This window comes from Equus caballus, chromosome 8, assembly GCF_041296265.1.
Source record: "Equus caballus isolate H_3958 breed thoroughbred chromosome 8, TB-T2T, whole genome shotgun sequence".
Lineage (NCBI taxonomy): Eukaryota > Metazoa > Chordata > Mammalia > Perissodactyla > Equidae > Equus > Equus caballus.
In genome coordinates, this window is record NC_091691.1 from 96,994,635 (window position 1) to 97,015,670 (window position 21,036).

A 21,036-nucleotide genomic window follows, 5' to 3' on the forward strand; every position below is an offset into this window, starting at 1 on the left:
ATTTAACTCACTTTTTCAATTGACTATTCATGAAGTAACTGGATTACTTCAGATTGTGGGCTTCCTCTGTACTTGATATTGTATAGCTCAGACTTTGAGAAGCATCTTGTATTGTGAGTGCCTTGTTTGTGTCGTGGAGAGCCAGTCTACACTGAAGGAAATGGTTATTTCTACTCTCAGTCATCCTGAGGAGGGAAAAAGGAAGTTGATCTTAGATTGGTATTGAGGAGGACCTGGTTTTACTCTGTGGAGGCTAAAGACTCCAGGAGGGGAGAAGGGAGTTGAAGGAAATGCCCTTCGGAAGAAGGAGCCGAGCCCTCACAGCCTGCCAGGAAAGCAAGTCTAAGGAAGACCTGCTCAACAGCAGCCTCCCAGAGAAGGGTCAAGACAAATGGATGACAGGCTCAAGGGCAGCACCTAACTCGCTTTCAGTATTTCTTTCCAGTCTCACAAGGCCCTTACTATATTCTCACACCTTCAATAAAACTGGTGACACACCACAGGCTGGAATGGGCTGAGCTTGCAGGAATCAGAGCAGGAGCTGTGTGCACACTTGCTTGAATTAGCCCAAGAAGAGACAGAGCCAGAGTGGGTCATGAGATGGCCCAGGGAGCTGCTTAGGGCAGAAACTCAGAACACAGGGTTACAGGCGATAACCAGATCAAGTCTATCAAACACACAACTTCCCCCAGGGGTCAGAAACAATGGAGAAAGGGCCACGTCCCTCAGCCACACTGCACAGGGTTCCTCCTGAGTTAGCTGGAGGCCACAGGGCGGGCTGTGGGAGCAACCTGTGCACTTCACTGTCCAGCTCCCTCCGCTCTGTCAGACCACCCTGCCTCAGCATCTGCTCCTCTTCCTCAGACCACCTCATTCAGGTGAGAGCTGCCCATCAAGGCTCCATGTCCGCCCCCATCACTGTGATGGCAAGGCAAAGGCTCTCCTAGGACTATGTCACCTGAAAAGAGGAGAGAGAATGTTGCTTTCTCTTTTGCTGAGGAGGTGTAAATTTGTGATTCCAAAGTAGCCAGCAGTTATATCCCCCAACACACAGGAAAGCCAAGAAAACAAAACAGAGAGAAATGCGCCTGGGGAAGAGGCTACCAACGAACCCTGAGGTACTCAAAGCCCAGGGCCTGCGGCCGGCTCATCCCTGCCCCTGCCAAGGCGCCATCATCTTGCTCTTCATTTGATTCCATAAACAATTCATGATCTTTTCACTCAACTCACGCTTTGCTTAAGTTGGTTTTTCAGACATCTTTCTGAGGAAAAAAAGCATCCAGAAATGCTAGAAAGAGTCTGAAAAGAGATAAGGTGCGTCAGTTTGCTGGGGCTGCCGTAACACAGCTCCACACACTGGGCGGCTTTAACAACAGAAACATATTGCCTCATAGTTGGGAGGCCGGCAGGGCTGGTTCCTCCTGAGGCTGTGAGGGAGGACCTGCGCCAGGCCTCTCTCCCAGGCTTGAAGATGACCGTTGTTTCCTTGTTTTCATACCGTCTGCCCTCTGTACTTCTTTGTGTCCAGGTTTCTCCTCTTTATAAGAACCAGTTGTGTTGGATTAGGGCCCATCCTAATGCCCTAATGCCTCTTCTTGAATTGACTCCCTCTGAAAAAACCCTCTTTCCAAATCGGGTCATGTTCATAGGTACGGGGCAGGGGTTGGTTAGGACTCCAACATCTTTTGAGGGGACACGATTCACCGTGAAATGACGTCACGGCTCTGGCTCCCTCAGGATGCACCCTCATTGCCCACATCATCTTGTTATTAGCCACTCCAAGTGGGATCCCACCCGCCTCCTCTAGAGAGACATTTCCTCAGCCCTTCCCTCTTTCCCTGGAGGACCCCCAGCCCATGGTGACCGAAGAAGGACCTTTGTCACTCCCTGCACTGAGTTTTCAAAGATTCTAAGAATTATGGCAGTATTATAACTACCCAAATAAGAATACATAACTGAGTGCCGTTTTGAGAGGGATGACAAGGAAGTGAGACGAGCAGAGCCTCCTCCCTCCTCGATTCTTCTGGGCCTCACGTGTTACCCAAACTGCTTGGCTTCTATCCAACAGTCAAGGCATAACATAAATTCTAACAGTTAAATGTACGTAAAATCAAGGAGGGAAGCTCTACAACTGCTGTAAGTAAGTACAGGGAAAGCAGACCAAAGCAGCCCTGTCAGGCCAAGGACTTCCATCCTTGAGGGTGGCTGCCAAAATCACCAGCCGTTTATGAAACAGAGTCTGCGGGAGAGACGGGCTGAAGGCCTCCAGGCTGAGGAATGACACCTGGAAAAACTGGAGCTTCTGCAGCTCACAGGAGGTTGGTGTTGTTGTGTGGACAGATGTCACATCTCCATACTGGCCGGGGCTCTAACACGAGCAGGGGAGGACAAGGGCCTCGTTGAGTTTGTGCCTCCGAGGGCTATGTTCTGAATGTTTGTGTGCCCCCAAAGTTCATATGATGAAATCCTAACCCTCAAGGTGATGATATTAGGAGGTGGGGCCTTTGGGAGGTGATTAGGTCATAAGGGTGGAGCCTTCATGAATGGGATGAGTGTCCTTATAAAAGAGACCCCAGAGAGCTCCCTAGCCCCTTCCACTGTGTGAGGATATGCGAAGTCTGCAACCCAGAGGAGGGCCCTCACCCAACCACGCTGGTACCCTGATCCCGGACTGCCAGCCTCCAGAAAAGTGAGGAATAAGTTTTTGCTGTAAGTTACCCAGTCTGTGTCATTTTGTGGTAGCCCTGAACAGACTAAGACACTAGGCCAAATGCCTGGTGAATATGAGCCCACCCAGGAATGGGAAGAGCGTCTGAGGCAAATAAGCAGGGTGAGCACCCACTGACCCTCCCCTGTGAGGAAGAAAGGGATGAACCACCAAGGAAAGTGAACAAAGGAATGGATGTGTGTTTTGACTCTAACCAGGACTTATAGAGGTGACTGAGTGATGACACAGCACGATGCCACTGAAAGATGTTTTATGACTCACAGTTCTCAAGAGGATGGGCATGCCACACCACACTGTTACTGAACCAGGTTCATTTTTGCCTGCCTCCCAGAAATCCAACCACCAAGACAACAAGATTGCAGCAGAGAGGGAGTTTCATCACAAGGCAGCCATGCGAGGAAGCAAGAGCATGAGTCTCAAATCTGCTTCCCTGAAAACAGGGACTTAGGGATATTTATGGGGTAGGGGGCAAGGTGGTCTGAAATGTGGAGAGAGCTGATTGGAGGTGAGGAGACGTGAGATGACTGATGATCCGTGCAAGTGTAGTCAGACTTCTGCCTCTTCATGGGACCCAGGTTCACAAAATGGCAATATTAGCATGAACTGAGGGTGGAGATTTTAGCCTCTTGAGGTCAAAACGTTGCCAATCGGACATCTGCACAGGCCTGGTTGATGAGTTGGTGGTCTCAACCAGCCTGAAGTGGACAAGGAGTTCTATTTCCTGAAAAACAGCTCACACACCCATTACCATGGTGACCCAGGCTCCAGGGAGATGTTAACTATAGGAACTTAGTGGGAGTCAAATAGCATATTGCCTAAACAGCACAGTTAACAATGGGTGGGTTAAACAGCTAAAAGCTATAATAAGTAATTGCAAAAAGGAAAAATCTTTAGTACCTAGGTACTTAATCATCAATGGCTGTTTGCCCATTTCAACACAGGGCCACATGGGGAAGCACCAGGGTCTGTGAGGAGCAGAAGGAGAGGAGAAGGCACGGGCTGGAACTTTGAGTCATTTCCACAGGAGGAATGGGCACACAGGGCAGGGAAGTTTGAACAAGTTTAGGATTGAATCGTCTGAGTAATTACAGTGGGTTCTGGCCCTGGGGGGCTCTGGGGCAGGGGAAACTTTGGCTGGTGTGTGAGAGTCACTTACAGAGGGGGCTGGGGTGTGACCTCTGGCTTGTTTGGCTTGTATGTGAAAGGTGTGCTCTCCGGCAAGTTGTTTGCTGTCTCTAGGAACTAGCCGGCCCTGGGAGGGGCAGTGTCTCCCAGCCAGCAAGGCCCCCACGATGTCAAAGAATCACAAAGTACAAGATAAAAAACATGATTAATGCAGTATAGAAGTGTGTCAAATGTTTCCTCAGAGTTATTCCCATCTGTGTATGTGTGCTTTCCTTTTCACTAACTGATATGACATAACACATGAAGATATTTCTTAATACTTAAAAAATACTTCATTCTCAAAAGTAAAAGCAAAAAATATAAAAAACTTACTGCTTTGTGTTATGTAACGTACCCTCTTCACGGATGCCAGACTGTTCTAACCATCTAAATGTCACGGCATCCCAACCCCACTTAAGTCGCTCACACAGCTCCTCTGAAGCTGAATTCCTCAGGAGGACACACATAGGCCCTCTGCAACAGGGGCCAGGGCAGATATTCAGCTCCAACTCCCGCCACTAAGAAGAGCAAACTATTCGCCTTTTATCTACACACAAAAATGATAAAAATCCCAGGGCTGTCCCGGTGGTGCAGCGGTTAAGTTCACACGTTCCACTTCGGCGGCCCAGGGTTCACCAGTTTGGATCCCAGGTGTGGACCTAAGCACCACTTGGCAAGCCATGCTGTGGTAAGCATCCCACATATAAAGTAGAGGAAGATGGGCATGGATGTTAGCTCAGGGCCAGTCTTCCTCAGCAAAAAGAGGAGGATTGGTGGCAGATGTTAGCTCAGGGCTAATCTTCCTCAAAAAAAACCCCAAAAAGGTAAAAATCCCTCACATTATCATTCACTATGTGCTGGGCACTCCACTAAGCATTTACACGCATTTCTCCATTTAATCCTTCAAATACTTCATTTTACATGCTAGAAAGTCGAGTCTCAGAACATAAGTAACTTGGCCCAGCTCACGCACTCAGGAAGTGGTGGAGGAGGACATGAAGCAGCCTGGTCCTTTCAGGACCCTCACAGGTGGCGGCCTTCCTCTGGCCTTTTCATCTTACTGTTCCTCTCATGGATGTCCTGCTCCTCCCTCCCCCACTGTGACCCGAGGTGGGGGTGGGGGGGGCGCCTCAGCTGGATGGAATGTTGACAGGTTTCTTCCCGACTCTATGCCCCTGACCTCCTTTTCCTCAGAGCATTTCCTTTAGAAAACTTGTCGTTGTAAATTCTTTTTCTGCCCCTTTGAGATGTAAATCTCCCCCCAGCACCTGCCAGTTTTACAGCCCAGGAAAGTCTGTCTCAAAGACGTGGGAGCCAGCACTCGGAAAGGTGACCATCAAGGAGATGCCCCTTGTCTCCCCATCTCCGTGGGAGGGCAGGAGCCTAACTTGGTGAGCACCACTTAGCAAACGCAGGTGCCTAACACCTTGACTAACCTCCCCCTAGGTACTTTCCAGCACTTACAACTCTGCAGTCTCTTTGCTCAGCTGCAATAGTCTTGAATAAAGTCTTCCTTGCCGTTTTTCACAAGCATCGGCTGCGGTTTTTTGCATACAATTTTTCTCTCCTTTTCCTGCTCACAGGACACAGCCTCTGTGAAGCTCCCCACCCCCCCAGCAGGGGGCAGCCTCCCCTCCACCGTGGTCTCCCCCATTGGAGCTCCTCTCCGGCCCCACTGAGATCATCTGCCTTCATGACCACATCGCTGGTCCACCTGTGCACCTCACTCATCTGTATACTTCTCTTTTCCCAGCCTTCTGGCAGCCAGCAGAGCACATGCCACTCAGGAAGCACTCCGTAAGGGTTTGTTGAAGTGATCAAATAAATGAGCTGAAAAAAGAAAAGCAAACAAATCTTTATAGAATACCTTATTTTAAATCAGAAGGAATGCAAAATATGAGAAAAGTATGTATTTTATGTGTATCACACTAGCAGTTTCCAGGTTTTAGGATAAGGTTTCAGTTTTCCAAGGGCATGACTCAACAGGATGAGAAAAGAAACAGAAACAAAAAGAATGAATGTCAATTATTGCAGTATATAAATTTCAAGCTTCTGTTATCTGAATTTTCCAAATTCTACTCACCTTTTGCATTTCCGCCCATGTCACTGTGGTATGCTGCCAAGTAATAATACACAGATATAATTCATTATAATACGCTGCTCAGTATAAACAGAGAGAAATGATAACTGTATCAGTTAGACATTTATTATGGGCCGGGTGCTTCCCTTCTCACTTAATACAGCAATCCTGTGAGGAATCTACTGCCATCATCTAGATGACATTTCACAAATGACAAAAGTGAGACTCCAAGAACTAAATCACATATACAAGGTTACTCAATTAATGGGTGGCGGAGCGCAGAATTGAAACCACGTCGATCAGATGCCAAAATCAATGCTATAACCATCAGACTAGCCTGCCTCCACGCCGAAGGTCACTTACAAGCAATGGACACCAAACTTGAGAGTCTCTTGGTGATTTCTCCCAAAAGTGACAAATCATCTTCCATTTTTAAAATTATCTGATCTCTATCACAATTTTTTCTTCATTCTGTTCTATTTAGATCACTACACCAAAACTTCAAAGTAAACAATTCAAACTAAACTTAGGGAGAAAATATTTGGTGAGAGAACAGACAAGCTTTCATTTTTATCATACTGTCTTTTCTCTCAAAACTTTATATATTTCCTTCTCTTCCCCAAAAGTGTCAATGCATTTTCTATTACATACACACACACACACACACACACACACAGAGCTATCCTCACTGTCAGATTTTCCTCTTTTCCTTCACTAGCACAGTAGAGGTCTCCATATTTTCATTTTCCTGTCTTGTCTCCTAAGAATAAACAAGGAACCAATAACGACAGGTAGACCACTCTAAACCCTCCCACATAAAGAGAGGTCATAAGATACATTGGAGGAAATGTAGTCTCATGAGATTATGCCTCCTAAAATGCTCAGGGTGCCACCTACAGAACTCAGCTACACTAGGCAGCTGTGTGATTTAGTCACATCAGTGCAGGGTCACCTCTGTGTCCCTCAAGCCTGGGGGCTACAGGAGCCACCCTTTCCTCCTGCACTCCTACAGGGACAAGCAGACCACCTTGTCACCTCCATGTCACACGGTAGAGACAGCACCTGGAAGTCATATAATAAAAACACAGTGCATCAGCCACCCTTCTCATCTAATTGGAAAAGGCAGAGTGACAGCTTACAAGTGAACTCGCCCATTCTTCTGTCGCAGAGACACACACACAGCTCCTTTGAATGTGGAGCCCTTAGCCCAACACAGGGCAGCCGACAGGGTGCAAAAGTCGCAGTCCCCTCCCTTACATCGCTTTTTGTCCCCTCACCCACTCAGATTCACTAAATTCCCTCTGGAAGAGGAAAGGATTGAATGGAGAGCAGGCACCCCTGCCTGACCCGCATGATCGCTGGAATAATGATTGACTGCTGTGAGGCAGGCATCATCTCCACTTGGCAGAATAAGAACAGGGGATGGGAGAGGAAGGAGACATGACTCAGATCACATCCCAGTAACTGACAAGGCTACGATTTGACTTGGGCTTTGCCGACCTCGAAGGGCTTACACTTTCAGCTTCATCCTCCTAATGTTACAGTTCATGAAGTACAGTTTCACTAAGAAATGCAGATTTTTAAAGTGACTTTATTTCAGTATACCCAACAGAACAGCCAAAGCACAAAGGTGGAGGATAAAGACGGTTTCCTTTGGGGTCTAAAGCTCCTCAATCTGTACCTTTAGTCAGAATCTTTCCCTTACCAGGCCCCCCTCAGTCCCAGCTTCCAGCTGACCTCTCCCCTCACCTGGCCCAGCAGAGGTCCCCTTCTCTTCCTTGCCAAAAACAAATGATGGTGATTCTCCATTTCCCATCGCTACTAACAAAACATGTGATCAAAGTTTAAGGCCACAACTCTTCATTTATAAAATGTTTTTATCTTCTCCAAAACACCTGCCCACTGGCGACATCATTGTATTTATTTTTTCCAGGTTCTTTAAGGCCTTCTGATTCACACTGAGCAAAAAATGCTCAGAAACAAAAGGACAGGTCAAAGAATAAAATGGGGACATAGAATAATAAAGCTATAAATGCAAAGCCTCAAGAATGTCCTTCACTATCCAAGACATCTATTTGCTTTTCAAATATTAAACAGCAATTATCTCCATGACCTACATAAAGTACATGAGTGTTAAAGAACTTGCCAGTTGTGGTAAAACAGGCCTCAGTATATTTAGAAATAATGGCCACTAACGTGCTACCCACTAAACCAAGTCAGCTGTGGTGACAAACTAATAACAGACTTTCATCCATTTGTTCATTAAGTAAATTACATTTTTATTGGGTATTTATTGTGTGCCAGGCACTGTGGTTTATCAGTGTTCCAGGGGGATCAAGAAGCCCAAATATCTAGTCTGCCTCCACTCTTCAGCATCACCCTTCATCCAAGTGCTGGACTGAAACCTCCCACCTTCACCTGGGGTGGCCAACACCCCAGTCCTGCTATCAGCTCAGCTGCACTTGCAGTAGAACACACTGGGAGCCTTTGGGAGCTTCAGAAAGCTAATAGTACATATTAGGTTAATATTTTTCCAACATTTTCATCTAAATTTCCACCTTTCTACTACAAAGTAGCATAGTCCTATTTTCAGCCCTCTTTTTGAAAGTCCAAAGTTGATGCTAATGCCCTTGAAGTGCATCTTAACAAGAGAGCAGCAGGCAGGGAGCCGTGGGGTGGCGCTCACAACAGCCCACTTGATTTATCCATTACCTAAAAGGACTCTGCAAATTGGTACATAACAGCGATCGGCCCCAGGATGAGCCCAGGGCAATAATTGCCTTAATGAGGTTTTGTAGCTCTTCTCAGTCAAATCTGGAAGTGACAACAGAGCTTTGATTATGAGAAGAAAGAACTCAGCCATGCATCACTGGTGACTTTCTCACAGCAGAGATTACTCATTGTTTTGCATCAGTTCTAAAGCTACATACAACAGTTCTCTTCAAACCAAGGAATAAGTGACTACTAGTGTAGTCTGATGTGGTACTCTAATGTATGAAGAAAATACATCAGAGGCTGGCCCCATGGCCAAGTGGTTAAGTTTGTGTGTTCTGCTTCGGCAGCCCAGGGTTTCGCTGTTTTGGATCCTGGGTGTGGACATGGCACCGCTCATCACGCCACGCTGAGATGGCGTCCCACATGCCACAACTAGAAGGACCCACAACTAAAATACACAACTATGTACTGGGGGGATTTGGGGAGAAAAAGGAGGAAAAAAAAAGATTGGCTACAGTTGTTAGCCCAGGTGCCAATCTTTAAAAAAAGAAAATACATCAGAGCAAGTGATGGAAATGTTTGCAGTCACACTGTTCTCTTGTTGGCCTGCTAAATTTGTGCATTAAAACTCAGACCAGTCACTTCCTAAATCCAGTTTTTATATTTGAGGTTTCATTTATGTTCAAAATATCCTTTGCTCAGACCTGCACATGTGAGGGATTGGCATGGAAAGGCTGGATTAGGAGGGGGTTGTATGAAGATCAGAGGTAGCGACCTCTGTCCACTTTTGGTTCTCTCATAGTGTTCTTAAGAATTGCCAGTTGATGCAGTAAATGAGACTATAGGTGTACATATATTTACACATTACAAAGGTTTCCAAAAATTTAAATAAACCCAAACTTTATATGTTAAAGATCAGTAAAGCACTCTTCAACATAAATCTATGAAATATGGTAAATACTAAGAACACTGAAGATCTTAAAACTTAACATAGATGATGATGATAGATAGATGATAGATAGATAGACAGACAGAGGTAGGGATGGATGGATGGGCAGGCAGATATAGACAGATAGATGGATGGATGGATGGATGGATGGATGGATAGATAGATAGATAGATAGTAGAGATGGATGGATGGATGGATAGGAAGATGGATGGATGGATCAATGGATGCATAGAGACATGATTCATATTGATGACAGTTTTAACTTACATATGAGATATTTCAAGCATACTAGTCACTTAACATTTTGCCATATTCGCTTCATATCACTTTGTTTTTCTTTGTTTGTTTTGCTTGTTTTTGTTTTTGTTTTTGTTTTTGTTTTTGTGGGCATCCTTGTCTGGTTCCTCTTCTTAAAGGGATAGCTTTCAGTTTTCCTCCATTGAGAATGATATTAGCTGTGGGTTTGTCACATATGACCTTTATTATGTTGAAGTACTTTCCTTCTATACCCATTTTATTCAGAGTTTTTATCATAAATAGATGTGGTAGCTTGTCAAATGCTCTCTCTGTATACACTGAGATGACTTTATTCTTCATTTGTGATTTTTATTCTTCATTTGGTTAATGTGGTGCATCATGTTGATGATTTGCAGATGTTGAACCATCCCTGAATCCCTGGAATAAATTCCACTTGATCATGGTGTATGATCTCGTTAATGAATTGTTGTATTCAATTTGCCAGTATTTTGTTGAGGATTTTTGCACCAACGTTCATCAGTGATATTGGTCTGTAATTTTCTTTTTTTGTGTTGTCCTTCTTTTGTGTGGGTTCTTAGTATCAGGGTAATGCTGGCTTCATAGAATGAGTTAGGAAGCTTCCCTCCTCTTCAACTTTTTGGAAGAATTTGAGAAGGATGGATATTAAGTCTTCTTTGAATGTTTGGTAGAATTCACCAGGGAAGCTGGCTGGTTTGGATTTTTATTTTTTGGGAGGTTTTTGATTATTGTTTCAATCTCCTTACTGGTGATTGGTCTATTCAAATTCTCTATTTCTTCTTGATTCAGTTTGGGTAGGTTGAATGATTCTAAAAATTTATCCATTTCTTCTAGATTAGTTGGCATATAGCTTTTCATAGTATTCTCTTATAATCTTTTGTGTTTCTGAGGTGTCCACTGTAATTTCTCCTCCTTCATTTCTGATTTTATTTGAGCATTCTTTTTTTCTTGGTGAGTCTAGCTAAAGGTTCGTCAATTTTGTTTACCTTTTCAACGAACAAGCTCTTGGCTTCATTGATTTTTTTTTCCATTGTTTTTAAGTTTGTATTTCATTTATTTCTGCTCTGATTTTTATTATTTCCTTCCTCTACAGATTTGGGGCTTTGTTTGCTCTTCTTTTTCCAGTTCCCTTATGTGCACTGTTAGATTGTTTATTTGAGATTTTTCTTGTTTGTTCAGGTAGGCCTGTATTGCTATAAACTTCCCTCTTAGAACCGCTTTTGCTGTATCCCATAAATTTTGGCATGCTGTATTTTCATTTTCACTTTTCTCCAGATATTTTTTAATTTCTCCTTTGATTTCTTCATTGACCCAATCATTGTTCAGTAGCATTTTTTGTTTAATCTCCACATATTTGTAGCTCTTCCAATATTCTTCCTGTAGTTGATTTCTAGTTTCATACCACTGTGGTCAGAAAAGATGCTTGGAATTATTTCAGTCTTCTTAAAGTTACTGAGACTTGTTTTGTGGCCTAATATGTGATCAAACCTGGAGAACGCTGCATGTGTATTTGAAAAGAATGTGTATTCTGCAGCTTTTGAACTTTGTTTTGAAGTATTCTCAGTCCCTTGACCCTTCCTCCCTTCCTCCCCCAAATTTAACCACTCACTTGAAGTGAAGTTGATCACTCCCATGCATGTTTTTAATACCTTAAATGCATTTTCTATAAATGCATGTTTCCATAAAATATATGGCAGTTGGTTTTGAACGTTTTAAACCTTATATAATATAAATTCTATCATACTGAATGCTATGTTTTTGAGATTTATCCAGGTTCATGCACATAGCTCTGGTTCATTCCTTCTAACTGCTGTATAATATTAATAATTTATTAATATACAATTTTTATTCATTTTCCTGTTGATAAACACAAAATTTTTCCAATTTCTTGCGATTACAACAGTGTTATAAATATTATACATCTCTCCTTGTGCACATGTGCATGAATCACCTGCTGATATGTACTTAGAAATGGAATTGCTAACTTGTAGAGTTTGCAAATTTTCAACATATTATAGAATGAAAAATTATTTTCCAAGGTGGTTGTACCAGTATGTACCCCTACCAGTAGGGCATATGAGTTTCTAGGCTCCACAATCTGACTAATACTTGTAATTGTCAGACCTTTACATTTTTGCCAGTTGAAGAGTGTGAAACGGTATCTTACTGGCTTTTAATTTGAACTTTGCTGATGACTAGTGATGTTGATTATTTTTCCTACATTTAGTGCCTATGCATGGTTCCTCTCCTGTGACTTGTCTGTTCATATCCTTTGTCATTTTCCTATCAAATTTCTGGTCTTCAGCTTATTGCTTTGAAGGAGTTTTAATATATTCTGGATACCAATCATTTAACAGTTATGTGCTCTACAAATGTCTCTCAGTCTGTGGTTTGTCTATTTCATTTGTTTCATTTGTTTACGAATGGAAGTTTTGTTTACATTTAGTCAATTTGATCCACATTTTCATCTATGGCTTGAGTTTTTTATGTCTTTTTATTTAAAATCCCTCCCTATGCTAAGGTTAGATATTCTCTGATGTTTTCATTTAAAATTTGAAATTTTGCTTATGTCTTTAGTCTATCTAGAATGTATTTTGGTGTATGGTGTGAAGTAGGGAGTTAATTTAATTTTTTGCATATGGGTCCCAGCACCACTTATTGAATAGTCCATTATCTCCCAACTGACTTATAATGCTACCTTGCCATAAATTGTTTCCATAATTGGAAACATATGCATAGTTTTGTTTCTGGGCTCTCAGTTTTTTGTTTTTATAAATCAATGTTTTACCCCTTGAACTAATTTCACACTGTTTTAATTACATAGCTACAAAACCAGTCTTGAAAGCATGTCCCGCTACCTTCTTCGAACTTGTCTTCTCCATTCTTCATCTTATAGTTTTCTATACGGTTTTTCAATTAGTTTATTAAATGCAAAACTTTTTTTGCAATTACATTGCAATGGTATTAAATTTGTGGATTAATTTGTTGGGAACTGAAACTGTTAAGAGTCTTTCCAACGAAGAAAATGGCAACTCTCTCAACTTATTTACGTCTTTGTTAATGTCTTTTAAGAAAGTTGTAAGTTTTCTTCATAAAGATCTTACATATCCTTTGCTGGATTTGTTCTCAAGTATCATAGAGCTGTTTGTTTTGTTTTGGGTGGATTTGTTGGCAATTACAAACAATACATTATTTAATTAAACTTTCTGATTTTTTATTTTTAAAAGGAATTAATTGATTTTTACACATAGGTATTTTATCCAGAAGCCTTGCTGAAGTCTCTAATTTTAATAATTTTCCAATGGGTTAGTTTAGGGTTTTGATGTAGAAAATCATATCATTTGCAAATAACAGTTTGATTACTTCTTTCTAATCCTTATTCATTTTTTTCCCTCTTTTTCCAGTCTTACTTCACTGCCTTGGGCCTCCAATCAAAACATTTATGCAAAGATCACAAACGGACAAAACTAAATCATTTAGGAACGCACACTTGGATTATTAAAGTAGGAAGAAAAGTAAGGATGTGACAACCTAGAATTCAGGACAGTGGTTATCTTTAGGGAAAAAAGAAGGAGTTTTCATGGGAAAGGCACCTGGGGATTTGAGGGGTTATGTCAATTCTGGGTGGTGGTTATGCAGGGTTTTGAATTATAGTAACTCATCAATCCATACATTTTTCCTTCATGCAGTTTTCCATATGTGTTATAACTTACCATTTAAAAAGGATTTTTTAACTGTTTAAAAATGAATTGGAGAGCATCCTCTGTTTTCATATGCTCTAGAACAGTTGGCAAAATATTGATATTATCTGGTCCTTGAATATAAAGTGAAAAGCCAGCTTCAAATTCTTGGTGGGTTTTTAAAAAATATATTGGTTTTTGATTATTAATTGGATTTCTCCAATCATTTTAATTGAATTTCCTTAATGACTATATTTCATTCACATGTTCCATTTTTTATTGAATCAATTTTTGCCACACTTTTCTAAAAAATTATTAGTTTTCTTTGTTTTCTATTGAAATAGATTAGTTCATAATGTCCTCATATGTTTGAGTCTCTGCCATATCAGTACTTCTGTCCATTTTATCATTGCTAATGTGGTTTCCATCCACTTCTTTGGGGGTGATTTTTATTTTCCTCTTTGTACTTTGTTTCGTACTTTTTAAATTTCTTGCAAAAAGCATATATCACTTTTATAATCCGTAATAATCTAAGAAGTCTATTTCAATTTTTGGAGGAAAAACTAAGGCCTCTGGGAATTCTTTCATAATGTGAAGAAGCACCTCATGAGGCAAAAAATCTCACCCTAAAGTATTTAGTTAATAACTTAACATCTCACAAATAAGATTTGTTTAAAATGCACTTCCACACATGAAAAGGGATGTCACGTGGCACTTTTTAAAACAAAAATAATGCGTGTATAGGGACAATTTTGAAAAGAACTAGATTGACCTTTGTATTTGCATCTCGCACTATAGAAGCCCCAACTCTGGTGTGGGAAGTGAAGGGAATTTGCCCACATCCTCACTTTCTTGGTCTGAAGACAAAGTGTTGCACCGTTTCCGTGACCACTGGCTGTTGGGATCATCTGGGTGTTGGAATAAAATTTTTGACAACATATTTAGAAAGGTCACTTCTCTCAATGGGAAGAAAGTGGATTCAGCTACTGTCACCAAACCCTAATATCCTGAGAGACTGTAGGAATGCAATGCATTGGGAAAATCATTTCACTTGCTTTTCAAGCAGGAGTCATCTCTCAATTACTTGACTTCATATTTGTCATGCCCCTTAGTTGCATCTCAGTTTTTATTTTATCAGTTTTATTTTAAATAATCGTACCACAGGATCTCAATGTACTTTTATCTTGTATTTTAAGCTATAGAGCAAAATAAGTGAAAATATCATCCTCATAGGTCAGTATTGAACTACCAATTTCTTTTTTACTTCTCAAAGACAGGCAAGCTCTCCAACTCATAATCTCTTATGCATGGTCTGCAGAGTCAGTAGATTGGAAGGTAATTCTGCAAGTGACAGGAGTAGTGATTTATCATTTGTGAGGTTCACAGATTGCTAAAAGGGGACTTATTCCAATGTTTCTTAGGTGAATTTCATCCCAATTATACACATTTTCCAGAGACTGGCCCTGGCTGAGGAATTTCACAAAAGCTACATTCTCCCAAATGAAGCTATTAACTTCTCCGGACACTCACAGTGATAAACTGCGCTGTGAGCAGAGACTTGGGCACAATTTCTAGTATTCATTTGCCTTTAAAAATAACTTGCCTATTCACATAAACCAGCATCGCTTTTCTAATGGATATTAGCAGTTTAACTATTTGAGTCAAGTCAGGAAAAGACATGTAATTGCATTCACTTCAACAAATTCACTTAAGCCGGACATTTGTTGTCTGTCTACTATGTGAAGATAACATTTCCTTCCTTTGGCAAACTTTAATGAAGTATGAAGCTTTATCAATTCAACATGTCCTCTCTATGGGCTTATATTTAGCATGCTATCTTGGTCAGCAAGATTCTCTTCTAAATGACATCCTAGAGGTCACTCTGAAAGTGAACCGCAAAGTTAGAACCAGGACACAGCATCCTCCGCTCCCTCTTCAATGCCCAGATGGTTGCAGTAAACACTGTAACCTCCACACAATCACAATGCTCTTAACTTTCTAAAATTGAATGTTTTCAGCTGCATCCTGCCTTCCTCATCCACACATCTAATATCTTCCTTTAGATGTACTCATAGTTTAGCTGCTGAGGAGGAGGGAGAGAATTACACTGCAGCATTCAAGACCATCTGCAGCTGGTTGTTATATATATCGGATTTCCGATCCCAGGATGGGCATAACTGACTTCCTTTCACATGGAAAAACTTCTCTAAGATTTCAGTACAGCAAGTGGAAAACAGAGTTATGAACCCATTTTTAATTCATGAGTAGTTTCGGTTTCGTCTTTGAAAGTTGTCCAGGAACTTTAATTTGAGCTCTGAAAATGTAGGCATATCTTCAAGTTAAATAGACATTGAAGGCTGAAAACAGGGAAATTATTGTTGAATCAGAGAAATTTTATTACAGACTGCAATAGAGTCAATACTGTAAAGAGTCAGGTAATAATCTGTGCCTGCTATATACACAGTAAATATTTGCTGTATGGAATCTAATACCTTGGGAAAGAGCCTGAATAAAAGTAGCTGTCTCCACTCTACTATAGCTGCAGTTTCTTCCATATGACTCAGTTCTGGACCCTGTCCTCCAGTGGACTTTCTGAGGGCGTACACTAGCTCCACAAGGGACTTCTACTCTGATTATCATGTGATTTTTCATACTGTACACTGCCCTGATGGAACAGTACGAACACAATTATCTACCTGAGGGTGAATTCCTGGTGGCTCTGACTTATGATTCAGAACTCTTACGGAACATTTTCCCAGAAAATTAACCTGTTAATGTTTCTGGAGGAAAAAGGGGGAGGGGGAGTGTGCAGACATAATATAAGTTTGTGCATTAAGAGTAGCATTGTGTGTTTGCATTGCAAGCTACTAAATCCACACCTACGTCTACCTCCCAGCAAATTTTATACAGGGATGACCTCTGTCATGTTGCGTTGTGCTTGTCCTACACAGATACTTTTACTTTCATTGCTCATTTATGTCTTTGGAGAGCTCCATTCTGGGTTACACGTGGCATGCGGAGTCTCACCATATAGAAAGGGCACCATCACCTGCTCCGAGAGCAGTGTCCATTATTCATCATGGAACAACTGAGTGAACAGCATTAATCTCTTGGTATCGAGCACCCAGAATGTTCACTTCCAGCCTCCTCCATCCAACTAAGTAGCATATTCCCCTAATCCAGGATGGCCTGTCCCAGCAGCCAGTGCTTCTCCATCGGACTGTGAGGGGGTCAGAAGACTCCTTGCTCAGCCAGAGCACAGACTTTCCCTCCTTTGAGAACACAGTTTCCACGAGAGCCTCAGCTAGGCTGTGTGTTTCTTGAAGGCAAAGACAGACTGGGATATCCCCCACATGCATAGCATAATGTCTCCCACGTGCTAGGAGCTTAGTGAGGGTTTTGTAAATGAATGAATGAATAAATGATGAATGAATGAATGCAGACCTGTTACATTCCTTCTGCTAGGGGTAGTTTCTCAGGGGGAAACACACAAATATCACCTGGTGGATGCACGGCAGATCTGAGAAGGACAAGTCCTCCTGCCACGACTGAATATCATTACATAGAAGTCTGACAGCTGGTCACAACTTTCAAGAAGGGCATTGTACGTCCATTCAGTGAGCACTTACTGAGTGAGTCCTCTGAGCTAGAACAGTACTAAGCTTTGGGGACATGATAGTGAGCAAAAATCCTGCCGGCCCTACCCCAGGGTGCGACTCATGGCATCCAGGCCTCTGTTTCTCTTTTTCAACCCTTCTTAGGACCATTTTACACTGGGTTCCCCACTGCTCCCTCTCTCCCAATCTTCTTGGCCATGACCCTCCCCAACCTCCTCTCTATACGTGAATTAAGTACTTCTTTTCCTGAAGTCAGGATATCCTCATTACCTCTCCCCTGCTTTCGTTCCTGATGCTCTGGTGACATGGTCAGAGATGAGTGTCTGCCAGGGGACTGGCCAGGGGTTCTCAAGTCGGGCTGCAGGAGCAGCAGCCTGGGCATTATTCATGAACCCATTAGAAATGCAGACTCCACAGCCCCACCCAGTGTTCTGAATTTGAAACTCTGGGGGTGGGGCCCAGGAACCATGTTTTAAAAAGTCTCCCCAGATTCAGACTCTACCAGAGTCTATCAGCCAGACAGACTGGGAGAAGCCTGCTCTAATCAAACGCATTTCTCCTAAGGCCCTCCCGAGACACTCCCGGGTGGGAGAAAATGGTTCTGGCCAAGAAGGGCAGTTCCGGAGCATGGGACAGGCCTTCGGGAGGGGGAGACAAGCACTAGGGGACGTGAAGTGGGCACTGAGCAGCAGGAGGAAGGAAGAAAGGGCGAGGAGAAAGAAGGCCCAGCCAGCGCACAGTGTGGAAACCGTCAGTCAGGCCTCCCCAGGGAAACAGAACCAATAGGACATAGGTATGTGGTTAATTTGAAGGAACTGGCTCATTTGCTTGTGGGGGCTAGTATGGCCAAAACCCACAGGGCAGGCCCATAGACTGGAAACTCAGGCAGGAGCTGATGCTGCAGTCTTGAGGCAGAATTCCCTCTTCTCTAGGAAACCTCAGTGTTTACTTGTCAGTGACTAGAGGAGGCCCACCAAGATAACAGAGGGTAATCTCTTTACTTGGAGCTGGAGTTAACAACATCTACAAACTACCTTCACAGCAGCACTAGGCTTGTGTTTGATTAAATGCCCAGGAACTCTAGCTTGGCCAAGGTGACCATGAGACTACCCATCACAGACACCTCACCTCTGGGGAGATTTTCTGAGGACGAGCATCAGACAAGGGAGTCCAAGCTAAGACTCCAATTCCCAGGGGACCCAAGTCCCAGCAAAGGCAGAAAACCTGTGGTTTCAGCATAAGATCTCAGCCCACGGATCACGCAGCTAGAGATTAATGTCAGATAGATCAATTTTGCTGCCCACACTAGTAATCGAAGTCAATAGTTATTGAACAGCTACCAAAGACATGAAATTAGGCACTGGGGATGTTCAGGGTATAAGACAGAATCCCAAACTTGAAGGTCATTGGAAGTCATTAGCATAATTATTAAGAAATTGAGTTTCACAAATATTTATTAATACATTGTGTTCCTCATTGGTACTTCTAAAACTTGAGCCAATTAATTACATTAGTCCCCTGCCAAAAAAAAATAATTGAAGAATTATGCTACGGGGCATAACCTCCTTTCCTAGCATTCCTGGAAAAATCTGAAAGATAGGACAAGGACTTCCACCCCAAAATCTTACTAGAAAGCTAAACTGTCAGAAACTACTACATAACACATATGGTAAAAAGAAGTGTTTGTGCTCAACTGGAGGGTGTGGCTTAGACTCAAGGCAGTAGATGAGGGGTCTGCCTCCTCCCTCCCCAAAGTCTTATCATCATCAAGTTCAGGGGTGAAACAGCTTGTTCTGAAACATCCCCTGGGCCAACTTACCAGCTCAACTATCTGTGCAGAGAAAGTGAGAGGAGAGGACACTGGCAGAGTTTTGCCCAAAGGCCACGTCCGCTCTGTGCCTGAGGCAGGAAGCACAAGAGGGGACAAGGCCCTGGGCTCCTGGTTGAGGGCCCAGTGACTCTGCCCCTTCGTCAAAGGAGCCACTCCGTCTGCCTTAAGGCCTCCTCCTCACACTGTGGGCCCTAGAGCTGGTTAGAGATGGGATCTCAGGACCAGAAGCTTCATTTGACAAAAATCTGCAGATGATTCGTCAACACATCAAAACACAGTGCAGTAGGTGAGCAGGGGCAGAGCTGGAACCGGCAGGGAGGCAGAAACCTCTCCTTCCCGACACCCCTCCTTTGTTACAATCTCCAAACCATCAAGCCTCATAAAAGCAACCTAGAAGTGACAGCTGTGCTCCTCAGAGGAGGCCCTCAGCACATGAGGGAGCCCTGACACCATAAGGACTCACCCTCATTGTCTATTGTCCTTTATCTCCTTCCTGGGCTCAGTTCAGCCATTGTCTCTAAACATCGCTGAAGTCGATCAAAGCTTGGCAGTTAAGTTAAATCTAAAGTCACAGCATTTAAAAGGCTAAAACTTCACCAACAGCCACTTCCACAAAGCGAGTGCTGCTGGTTTGGTTTCACCATGCATTCTGCACTCAGCCCCATCCCGACACAGGGTAAGAAATTAACTTCTCCACTCATACCAGCCCTCGCACCACACAGAGAGCCCCTCTGACTGACAGTAGTTTACATCTGAAATCCACTCCTATCTTTCAGGGGTATGAGCAAACTGAAATGCAGAGAGGCTAAGAAACTTGCCCAAGATCACAGAGCCGGGACTTGAACTCAGACAGCCTGGGACCAGCCTTCATCTTCTAGGCTAGGGCCTTGAAGCACGGGGCCTTCTAAACCCTGACCCATAAATATCCTTTCCCATCCTCACTGAGGAGACGGGGCACTGCACTTCTGCATAGAAACATGTTTTCACTCTATACAGGGGCTGCTGCACGGCCTACATGGCATGAAGTGTATATATTTGAAAACATTATGGTTTGACACATGTCTTATGTGAAATCATTAATTGGGATGCTGTAACATATCAACTTAGAAAAATTAACAATAATAAATAAAATGCAAACTTTTCCAATATTATTTCCCAAAACTGTGCCCACCTGAACTGTTGGGCACAAACATCACTGCCTGCTGTCCAGGGCTCAGCAATGCACATCGCCTCTAACATTCACACCAGTGCCTAAGGCATCTGTGAAAACTTCCTAATTAATGTGCCCCAGCAGAGGACGTACAAGTACACCATACAAGCAACATGCATCGGCTGAAAACTGCCCAAGTTGCTGACAAACATCAAAATAAGATGATGACACTCAAAGACACCTATGAGTGAAAGACACTGATACAAGGGTATTAGAACATTGGACTCCAGTGAGGCAAAGAGAAGGAAAGCTTTGGACTCTGGGGGTGCAGCCTGCCCCACATACAACTTTCCCTCCGTCTGAGCCTCTGCCGCAGACCAAGGCCCTTCTTCTCCAGCTGCCCTTCTCCTACTCCGTCTCCTCTTTCCCCACACCTCTTTCCCTCTCCATTCACTTGTCTCCCACTTTTCCTTTTTCACTCTTGTTCAGAACTGTTCATTGCTCTTGCACTTTTGTGTAAACTGTCACATTCCCTCCTCAAAGTGAAAACCAAGTCTATTGAATATTGAAAAGGAAACTGCTGTTTTTTCACATATCTGTCCATTTTCTTTCCTCCCTTCAGGCCCTTTCTTATGCTTTTCTCTCTACCCGGACAACCTTAATTTTGCAAAACAAAAATCAACCCATATTTCAAGGTCCATGCTGTCTTCTCCATTACCCAGCCAGACCTCATCCCCCTCCTCCCAGGGCATGGAACGCTAGGCCTGGGTTCGCTTTATGATTATTTTTATCAGTTGGTGCCCACATCTGTTCATCTCTGTATACATGGCACCCAGATCAGCACCG

General features: G+C 42.9%; 1 protein-coding gene across 6 annotated transcripts in view; it reads right to left on the reverse strand.

Moving 5' to 3' along the window:
• Nucleotides 1-2,961: 2,961 nt before the first annotated feature.
• FBXO15 (F-box protein 15) overlaps nt 2,962-21,036 on the reverse strand; it is a 75,041-nt gene continuing 56,966 nt past the window's right edge. For 4 of the 6 annotated variants that reach the window (XM_023647983.2, XM_023647984.2, XM_023647979.2 and 1 more), the window contains 2 exons: nt 5,976-6,008; nt 2,963-5,722 (listed from right to left, as the gene is read on the reverse strand). In XM_023647983.2, coding sequence (XP_023503751.1) covers nt 5,417-5,722; nt 5,976-6,008 — 339 coding nt within the window. In that variant the 3' untranslated portion in view covers nt 2,963-5,416. Of the gene's footprint in view, nt 5,723-5,975; nt 6,009-21,036 lie in introns of all 6 variants that reach the window. The other 2 variants (XM_070275858.1, XM_023647981.2) reach the window with 1 other exon arrangement.